This window comes from Bombus affinis, chromosome 5 (genome assembly GCF_024516045.1).
Source record: "Bombus affinis isolate iyBomAffi1 chromosome 5, iyBomAffi1.2, whole genome shotgun sequence".
NCBI lineage: Eukaryota > Metazoa > Arthropoda > Insecta > Hymenoptera > Apidae > Bombus > Bombus affinis.
This window is the reverse complement of record NC_066348.1, coordinates 4999693-5011347: the sequence shown is the minus strand read 5'-3', so window position 1 is coordinate 5011347 and position 11655 is coordinate 4999693. Positions and strand designations below refer to the sequence as shown.

The following is an 11655-nucleotide window of genomic DNA, read 5'->3' as shown; positions in this document are numbered from 1 at the left end:
AGAGGGTAGCGAGCAGCGAACGAATCGGAGGGAATGTAGTGTGGTGGGTAGTGGGAGAGAGTCGGTCGGTCGAATTGTGAATACGCGGTGCCGCTCTCGGTTCTCGGCACACTCAGCACTTCAGTTTAGTCGCATCGAGCTACTCGTGGAAAGCGTGTCGCGTAGTGCATGCATGCATGCTTGCGTGCGGTTAAACGTGCGTACATGTGTGTGCTTATTATTGTGGTGTACCCGGAGTGGTCGCGTGTGTATGTGTGCGGGCCGTAACACGTTGTTGCGCGATCTCGACAGTGGATGTCGTGATTACTATAGCCATCGTCTCGTCTGTCCGTCCATCGCGCGATCACACCAAATGCACGTCTCGCGCGTCTCGAGATCTCGCAGTAACACCCGTGATTGTTGCCGTGCCGTTTGATAGCGCGCGGCCGATTCGAAGAACCAAGAGGAAAGGGGAAGCCACCGCGTCTCGTTCCGCGGTTGATGACTCTTCGAACGATCACATCGTACCAAATACGCGACGACGACGACGACGACGACCACGAACGAGGAGAAGGAGAAATTGAATTGTCTCGTTGCTCGTGCTTCGTCTTCTTTCCTCTCTTCTTTTCACGCTCTTAAGCACGATTTACGGAACTTACCACCAGCCCCTGTACGCCACTGTGTTTCCGCTCAGTTTCTCTTTCTTTCGCTTTCTTCCCTCTTTTTCACCGATTTGTTCTGCCGATTTGACTATTTTGCCAAAATGAAAATAATTCAGAGGCATCGCCGTGCAATTCTGGCACCTGTGTCGATCGTGATATTATTATGCGGTTGCACCGATCTCGTGTCATCTCGATCACGGTATTTAGGTGAAATGTCAAAAAACGATACTGATTTCGCGTCTACCGATTGTGAGCGTGTAAAGCCCTTCTTCGAGAGCAAGAATATCACACTCGTAATTACGAAGGAACCTGCAACGGAAAATAGTGCGAAAAGTAAGTGATCGGTTTCAATGTTGTTTAATCAGTTCCTGTAATAACTAGTCTTTTATGATAATTTTCATATGTTAAAATTTCTCTTTACGATTTGGTAATTTTATCGCGCCAAAATCTTATCGAGGCTGAAATATTGAATCCAATCGAGTCGAATCGAGCTAAGTCGAGTCGTACGAAACATGGTCTATATTCGTTTTAAATTAGCTAACCTTGTTGCACCGATGAATCACATTAGTTCCTATTGACTAGGAATTTCGGAAATGGGCGAAACACGGAGTGGCAGGTATTTCGCCATACGTTGAAGGAAATGAACTGAAAGACTTGATTATAGTCGGTTGACTCTAATTACGAAGTTTTATTTAGTAGTTCTCGAGAAGTCATTATATTAAACGGCACTTAACGTTGTTACATCAAATACCACTCGAGTACTTGTAAAAACTTGTTTCAATTGTCGTGAGAGCAATAAATCTTATATCATAAATATTTTTTATCCTAAGTTTTTACCGACATGTGCCTGATAAATAACGTCCGTTCATAAAGATTTTGGCGCGACTATTTACAGCTTTCTTAAAAGTCATGTTGATATTTAAATTATTTAAGAAACTTCTGTTTTCTTTGTTGAAATACAAAGAAGTTCCATATCATATTTTTTAATATTATAAAATTTACTATAAATGCCAGTTTATTTTTAAATTTAATGAAATATTCGGTTATTGATGACCGATTTAATAAATTTTTCAATATATAGCGGTATTCAATAAAATTTTTCAAAATATAGCGGTTAAAAGTTTCATTAAATGGCATTTTTTCTGTCAGATTATTTCATAACTGTTGTATATTTTTTTTAGAAGTGTCGACTTTTTGATAATTTTTGAATTATTCTTTTTAAGATGTTAACGTAAAATATATATTTTCTCTGCTGTGTTAAATTTTTTATTCATCATACTATTTTGTAATGAACGGTACCAACTAAAATTTATCAACTAGGAGTCTAGAGAATAAAATGGATAACGTGATAATTTCAAGTTATACTCTTTTTATTTTATCTAACCTTTTCGTTCTGTGAAAAGTAGCTGATAGAGAGGCGAAAAAGAATTCTTTTTTGATTCATCAGTATTCATCATTTCTGTTATATTGGTATTTGGAACCAATCTGAAAATGTATAAATATAGTTAGTATACAGTATGAATAACCATCTTAAGTGCATAATGAGTGTTAAAGATGACCACTGAATATCGAAATTTATTGATATAATGGATAATAATATATAAGATAATAATAGATAAGTTTGAATACTTTGTGATTTCTATGAAGTACTTACATATGTATTTATACTAAATATCTTGTAACACCTATATACATATATATTCAAATATATTTTAAACTTGATGAATATAACCATAACATTTAGGTTATTACGCCAGTTTTTCAAAATGTTTTGTACGACACACAACATATTCATGAAAGATTTCTATAAGTGTCCGAATCCTTTCGTGAGCTATCATATCTTAATTATAAAAGCATATTCAATTCCGAAAAACTTGGAAAATTTAGGTGCTAGTAACCTCCGGCCATAATCGACGCAAAGCCCGCAATTGCACGTACCATATTCAAGGTAAACCAAACCGATACCGCAGTATGCGGTGAGTGGTTAAGGATCTCATTTATTCATCTAGATTCTCCCGAATAATCTTGAGCAGACCGGAAGTAGACTGTTAATTGTTAACACGAGGTAAATTGGTGTTGGCTGAGGTACGGACTATATTTGGAGAAAATTGTGTATCGGTGTTACGAGTAGATCGCGAAGTTGTGTACGATATTACCTAGGGAAAGGATCGCGTGCCGATTTCCGATACGTTGTGTTACGTTGTTCGATCGGAGGGCTGAATGAACGAATTACTCTCTCCGGACTATCGTATCCTAACCCACTTTACACGACTGTAGCCACTCGTCGAATCGAGGCCGAAGGGTCGCTGATGTAGCTTCCGGTTTTATGCACTTCCCTGCATCAAGTGCCGTACATCACACCTATCGGAGAAAATGGAGAGAAATAATCGTCCACGCGTAGAGTAACCGATTCGGGTGCCTATGACGTTAATGTTCTTAATTTAAATCGATAAATCGTTTACGAAATCACTTCGCCGCTTTTTTGGAGGTTAATTTAATTACAACGATGCATATGTTACACGTGGAGATTAAGATATTTGGAAACGGTGTAGTTTTCTTGCATCTGGCCTCCTTTATATACTTATTGGACTGCTATAGCTCATGAAAATATTTAAATGCTCTGATGTGTAAACCTTGTTATACGAGACATTTTGAAATTCCATAAACATTGCAATAAGACACGACTATCATGCTTATATTGATAAACTAATGAAATTAAAACTGATCTGTGTTTAAAACGAACCTAAACCAGAGTGAAATAAATCTGAACTTGAACTAACCTAAATTGAAACCAGTTTGAAAATGCACAATATAAATTACAAAATATTTAATGCAAGTGTAGATTATAAAAGTTTTTAATTATCCATTAAATTAATAAGTCTTGGTATTCACTGATATTATCTATAACACTTATTATACATTATATTGAAGATAGTTATTTATGGTGTAACTAATTTTTCAAATATATATATTTACAGTAAATACCTTGTAATCTCTATACATTTTCAGGTTACTTTTAAAACACATGGTCCACGTTTAAGTTTAACAGTCATTCAGAACAGTATTCAGTATTCAGAAAATTATACACTTAACCACATCCAACTTTATGATGAAAATAGAAACGATTAGATATATTTATTTATTATTATTTGGTGAATTATTTATTTAACGGTTCAAACCTTGGATACTGATTTTTATTTGACTTTAACGATTTTGTTAAGAATGTATGCAATACGATGTACGCAAATAACATGAGATGAAACTTTGATAATTTGAGTTAATCGATAGAGTTTTTGCTTTTAAAATTTATTTTAAATTATTATTATTATTATTATTATTATTATTATTATTATTATTTTAAATTATTATTTAAATCATTATTTTTAGATAATCGAACGATTACATTTCAATATAATTAATTACATAAATACGAAATATTTTGAACTTTTCTATATATGTCTATAATTTTCCAACGATTTTTAGTCTGTTAATTGCGTTGATTCGTAGCTCGAAATTTCTGCAGTGATCAAATATGCCTAAATAAATTAATGTGATTCGATTTTATTTGAACCGGTTTTATATATCCAATAACTAGGATAAAATATGTTTTTGATAGAAATAAAGCAATGCATCAGTAAATAAGAGATTCCTAAACAAATAATTTAGTCTATCCAAGATATTGTTCAGATAATAACTGACGAATCAACTCATTTTCGCTTGTTCACAGATTAAAATTGTCCTGCATTAACCCTTTCGACCCTGTTGGGACGCATATGTACGTTCCAATGAATTTTTGCAATCCTCTGTGGAACAATATGTGCCACATATGTGCGTTATTTCATTCTTCATTACTTAATCTGACTGCTAGATATTACTATATTTGATTGGTAATCATGAGAACAAGCAACGTAGTAACGTGCTGGATAATTTTTATTTTGGTAGAATATATGGTTGCAGAGTCGCAATGATTGAAATCTTTTTTTTTTTTTTACACACGTAATTGAACAATTCTCTGAAATTTATTATCGCAGTCTTTCAATGTATAGCATAATGTAACTATTTTCGTTAAAAAAGTTTTTAAATCGTCATCTTTTTATTTATATTATTGAACATAGAAGTGCCTATACTGGGCACACATATTCCATTAGATGTTTTCATTCATATTCCTGAATACTGTCGACATTGTCATTTCTGTTTAGTCTTATTTTAATCGGACATATCACAAGCGCGTTGATATAAGTTTCATAAAGAAAGAACGTAAAAAGTAAAAGTAAAAGAATCTCATCAGCATTGTCTTACACTGACATCCGATCCCGGATCGAGTTACGTTATCGTCCGTCGAGCATTGGTGCATTGATGACTCTTAAGGTTCTGATCTGTACCCATTCGTAGCTACGAATAATTCAATTTCTTTCTAACAGTCGATTTTCACAAGGGATTATAATAAAATCCAAGTAGAAAACAATCGGTCGAAAGCGTTAAATATCTTGACATTTTTTTATTTATTTTTAATCCTGAGTTATCAGGTCTCTTTTATGTTATATTTATCATAATTCACGTTATCTTATGTAGTATGAAAAATCTGTGAAAATTTTACTCTGATCGGATTAATGGCATAATCAGGATTCAGCTTCAACGAACGTTTCTTGATTAAGACTATTCGAAGCGTACAACTAACTAATTTTTCGCGATTTTTGATTGATAAGTTTCATTCTACTTTCCGATTTTTCTTTATTTTTGAATCGCAATCCGCGAAATTATTTTTATACAATTTAAAAATCAGAATTGTTTAAGTCAAGAATTAAATATATCATATTAATATTAATATTATTATCACATATCTACGCACGCAGCATATTGATGTAACGTAACTACCGCATACTTAATTTTTTCAACAAATTAAAGCTTGCAAAACATTAAATGCCGATGAATAATAACGTAACGTTCATTAATTGTGTAGGTTGATCTGTTAATTATTTTGAATTATATCAAATGTACCTATCGATCCGAACTTACAATTTATATCATAATTAATACGAATTATTTTAATGTACATATATCGGTTACATGATAAACTATGTGTTACCATTATTATATATTATTATATATTAAGTCCTGTTGCGTGTCTTCGACTATATGGCCAATTGCATCCTTTCATGCGGGTCGAAGGTTATTAATTATTGTTAATTATGTTTATATTACAATATTGATTGATGAAAAAAATTAAATATATTATACTCGACAAATAAAAGTTTCGTTAGAGGCAAAAACTGCAAACGTCAGGCATTTCAATTCTCAAAAACATCAGTCGTTTTTCTCACAATTAATTACGTTATAGCTTCATTACGTATGAAGACATATTTTCATAAAGTCAAAAAATATATTAAACTTTCGACTCGCACGATAACAAATACAAAACGTCGTTTTATAAAACGATTTATGAAAGATTTTCAGTCTGCCAATTACAGAATTTGAAAACCGAATACTTAAAAACATATACGTACATAGTTGGAATGTTATTTTGCGTTTGACACGTAAGTAAGTAGATGTATTATAAAAAGAAAAACTGGGAAAAAGCGTATGGCATTTGCCGTGAGAAGGAAGCCGTTTCATAGCCTCGCGATGAGCCGCACCACACCCCGACAACAACGACAACGACAACGCATCGTAAACCATTCGAGAGACATTCTCACTGTCGGTCCCTTTTATTCCCTTTTTTCCTTTTTTTCTATTTCTATTCGTGGCGCCTCCGCCATTTCGAACGATTCAAGATGGAACTCGTTGCACAGGTACAAGGATTCTTGACCTCACGACATTAACAGGATACAGGATTGATGTACACTGTACATATACCAGCGTGTCCTGTAACCAGTGGTAAAACCTGGAACAGGATTAGTCACTTCTTATTTGATGTAAACGTAATAAATAAAAAGGACGAATAAAGTAACAAACAAATATTTTTCAGAATAAAGTTGATTGTAACTAAATTTCAAAATCTTATTTGAAAAGTAAATTATTTCCAGCTAATTAACTTGTCCAACATTTGATCATTTCACATAATGATAAAAGATCAAGGATAAGAAAAATTGTTCTTTTCGCGTAGAAAAAAACACGTATATATATCTATTGTTACGAAATGCACTCAAACGTCACTCAAACATTTCATTGAATTAAGCAGCGCGAGAAAAGTTAAGAAGTATAAAAAGAAGTGCATTTACATATCTGGACGTATGCGTAGACTTACATGTTAGAATTTAGGAGGAAACTTATCTGGCACAGAAGTTACGTGATCAAGAAAAAAATTATTTGTTATTCGTTATTTTCTGTTATTACTTGAGGTAATCAAATATTTGGTAATTTCAAATAAATTTATTTATTCTTTATATATTATTTTCATTGAAAATAAAATGTGTTCAACACTGCTTGACATAATGATCTTGCTAGTAGGTATTTCATATGCTTGCGTTTATTCTATTGCATAAATTGAGAATGCCCTGAAACAGACCATTCGTACGTAAACTTGCTTATTTTAAAAATTGTCAAAAATATTTTTTTCGTCTTGTTGAATATACCTACAATTCTGCTTATCGTACTAATGAAATTTTTCTTCGTATGAAATGGACCTTTTTTTAATATGAGGTATATCTAATGCAATAAATAAATAAACAGCAAATGTGAAATAAAAACATAGCTTATAGCAAGGTCAAAATATATAAGAAGATCCAAGGGTTACATATGTAAAATCTATATGTATTCTCGAAAACAAGGTTCGAAAACGAATTACTCTTATCCTGGTTATACCAGCAATTATGATTATGATACACCTTGCATAGTCAATATCATGTGAAACTGGTACTTATAACAGGTTAGCATCGAATCGGTATTAATTGGATATGTTTCTCCTTTTTGGTAAATCGTTTGATTAAGATCCGCTTAAACTAGTTACACCTATGCCATTTTCTTCACTGGACGCAACATTAGGTCTAACATTATGCGTAATAAATTAAAAGATAATTTTCAAATAATTAAAGAGTGTCGATTAAGAGGTGGCGGCTAACATGTATGGCTAGGTTGTGAAAGATGTTTTGAAGAATACTTTTACGAGCTGCTAGTAACGTTTTTATAAATATTAAAAATTCTTTAGATTTTTTACGAAGGGAAATATTTGAACAGAATGTTTACGTGGAATGTGTTCGTATCGATGAATAGAAATTTTTATTACGTTTTTTTCGAGCTCGCGGTTTTCATGCTTTTGCGGGCGATACGATTTAATAATGAAAAGGACTGCTCGTTAGGGAAACGATTACGAACATTTGAGTATTAATAAAAATGAGTAGCAAACGCAGGTATTAAAAGTTTTACTTTCAGGTGTGTTAATCTTCTTGTTGTTGGTTTCTCTTTCATATGCATTTATCAGTGTGTACAACAGGATTTATGGCAAATGAAGTTTTAGACTACTGAAATTCAGTACCTAAAAGAAAAAATGTTTAGAAGCACAACAATATTCACGATATTGCGGTTTATTTTAATTTTCAGCCAAACTGACAAGATAACTGCGTTAAGACACATTGAAATTAATTGCAGGAATTATTCAACCCAGTCTCGGATAGTGTTTGTTTTATTTTCATGTGTTTTCGTATGCAAGGTCTGTTCTTTGTAAACAATGAACAAGATATATGTATGTGTATATGATATATATACTATACGATTTCTAAAGAAAAGTATTCGATCTTATTACAAAATTGAACGATGTATTCTATAACAAACTATTATTTTTTATATTAATAATATAATGACCAAGTTATCTAAAACAAGGGATTTTTGAAGCAAATAATATTTCAATTAACACGAATTATCCAAGTCTTATTATACATACATTCATATATATATATAAAATTCCTTGTTTTAGATAAGTTAGTCATTACATCATTAATATAGAAAATAATAGTTTGTTATGGAATATATCGTTCAATTTTGTAATAAGTTCGAGTATTTTTCTTTACAAACCGTTTACGCTATTACGTATGTATAGATAGTCCTCAACGTTTTTCTCATAAATGGTAGAATCCGTGAAGAGGATAGAGAAGGGGAGCTAGTTTGGCTATTCTTTAAATTTACCATGGTTTTTGCAAAATGACGAAAATAAGGATAACGTTGACAACTTCAAAACGCCCGAAGCAAACATATAAACTACCTTGCACTCGGAACGTTTACTTTTAACGATATCCCCGTCTATCCTCTGCCATCTGAACATTATGGCTAGGCCGCAGATATTTATGTAAATTTATATATCCATGAACGCGAATAAAGCAATGGAATTTAAGTAGAGGTAGGTTTCCTCGTTTAATATTATAATGAATGTTATTCTTTCCGTATTTTGTATATTTTTACATATTATGTAGATTCTGTAGAGTTTTGCATCTTTAAATTTACCAAAAATGCAGAAGAATCCACGGTCTAGTTATGGCTTGATCATATTGCGAGAAATGTCCTGTGTACGATATAATGCGTCGTGTGGTTTCGGTTGTGTAATTGTAACGATGAAATAAAGCAAGCATATTATCGGAATTGTTGCGAAAACTGTACGAAAGTCGATCGATAAATCGATATTCTTGCGGGAAAATATAATTTGTCGTGTTGTTCGTCCGTTTATCCCTAGCCGGGTTATTTTTAGGTAAGCAAACACTGAGCCCTCCTGTCCGTCCGAAGAATCGGAACGTCTTCGTTTCCTCTTCGATACCATCCTAGAGCATTCCATAAAATCGGCGTGGAATCGTAAAGTTTCCTGTCACGAGAGACACTGTCCCGGTGTCCTCCCCTTTTTTCTTTCTCTTTTTCATTCCTGCTTCGGTTCTTTTGTATTCGCTACTAGGAATACCTTGACCGATCTAGGTAGCGCCACACAGAATAGCCAGGTATCCAGAAAAAATCTTCTCCTGTTTTTCCGTTACGATTTTTCATGATTCATCGTCCACCTTCTATTGTTTGACTCTTTTGACGGGTTATACCTTCCGAACACACGCACACCAATTTATCGTTTTCAGTTTTCGCGCGAATGATTCGTCAGCAGGGATGAGTAATGGGGCTGGCTGCACCGTTTTCAATGCTTTTTGTGTTTCTTTCAAATGTTTGAATCTATTTCTCATCGTTACGGTGTATGTCCATAGGATGTAATTTAATCTGTGAGTAATGTTTTTAAATCTGATTGCGAGAGATACAGCGACTTTCGAAATTGTTGCAACGTCCTTTCAAACTGAATAACTTTCTTAATATTCGACCAAATCACTTGGACTTTTTCGCCAAGTTAGAAGGATTAGTTCGCTAGATGTCGTATAAAAAGAAGTTTGAATAAATTGAAATTGGTCGGGATGAAAAAAGTAAAGACTGCGTTTCTCAATTTATTTATCTTGAACTGTAACGAAAATTTAAACAACACGTTTTGAATATTTGTATTAGATATATACGCGTTGAAAATTTTGTTAAAATCGGTTGATGCGGAAACAGGTGTTGAAAGATGTAGATTTCGGGCAGAAAATCGTGAAAACTGTGATTCTCATCATTTTTAATCGTTTACAGCTCATGGCAACGTTAATCAATTTCAATAAAATGTTCAGCATAATATATATAACCGATATATATGTTCAAAATGTGTCGTTTAAGTTTTTGTTACAAGCCCGGATAAAAAGGTTGAAAAATACGACCTTTACTTTTTTTCTTGGCGAATCCAATTTTTTTCTACGCCATCTAGTGAATTAATTTTCCTAATTTCTCAGAAAAACGTAAGTCGTTTTGATCAATCTTAAAAAAGTTCAATTTCAAAGGATGTTGCAACAATTTTGGAAGTTATTGTCAAGTATGCGGCATTTGTTTATCTTTTACGAGATTTAATTTAATTACAAAATTACGAATAAATCGAACTGCAGTGGCTTTATGCTTTATAATCGTCGCAATTACCTGTAGTAGAATATTCTGACGCGATTAAATTGGTTTTGCGAAGACGATGTGCAATAATAAAATAAATTTGTAACTATCAAATCTTATATGTACAATTATTTTGTTGCTTGAAAAATTCTACATTTTTAGATTCCTTGTTTTATGAATTAGGAATTAGATCGAAAAGGAACTTTTATGTTGATGGAAAGATTTCGGATGTTAATACAAGTAACAATATTTAAAAAGTGGATATATGTAGGAGTATGTACATATAATGAATAGTAAAATACAGAGGATGATCAATTTCACTCTATAAATGCTTTAAATTTAATCTGAAATCTTCTGAATGTTTGTTATTCGAAAAATGTTTCAAATGAGACTTGTTCTGTTTCAAGGAGGATGTAATTTAATATAATTACTTGGTTTGTAGGAAGATGCAGAAAAGGCATATGAATGTTAAATTTATTTTTTTAAATGGTATCATATATTTTTTAGTTATTTTATTTTTAACGCAATTAAAAAATATAACGATGCAATTAGTTAATATACGGTATTGTTCTACAAAAAGGGAATTTATTTATATAGAGAAACCATTTGTTTTTGAAGATGTTTTAATTCTAATGTTGCAAATTTTATTGTATGAAAGGAAGACGCGAAGCAATATTCTTATGTTTCATTCGTTTCAAGTTTTTAATCCAGCTGTGAAAGATTTTCCTTAATATGTAATTAAGAGTGTTTAGGTAGATGTATAAAATTCTATACCACCATTTATGATATTTATGATGAAATTAAAAATTAAATTACGTGTAGTATTCCATTTAAAAATGGAAACAAGATTTAAAAATTTTTTATTATTTATCCTTATAATTCAAGATTCGTTATATAGTTTTGGACGTTGTTACAAATGTATCTTAATTGTTCTACATAAATGTTCTGCTTAATCAGAAATAATTTATGCAGTTGATAACAACAACAACAACAAAATCATTTATAAGAGTATTAAAAAAGTATTTATTAATATTCAGGACCGTCATTTTTAAACAATTGTAGTTTTCGAGTTCGATAATATTTTATAAATAAA

At 32.2% G+C, this 11655-nt stretch overlaps 1 protein-coding gene across 1 annotated transcript in view; it reads left to right on the top strand.

Annotated features, from left to right (window-relative positions):
- The first annotated feature begins 47 nt into the window (after positions 1 to 47).
- The window catches only part of LOC126916592 (division abnormally delayed protein), a 255946-nt gene continuing 244338 nt past the window's right edge, over positions 48 to 11655 (top strand). Inside the window, exon 1 of the mRNA XM_050722541.1 lies at positions 48 to 974. Within this exon, the coding sequence (XP_050578498.1) occupies positions 743 to 974 (232 nt within the window). The 5' untranslated portion in view covers positions 48 to 742. The remainder of the gene's footprint in view (positions 975 to 11655) is intronic.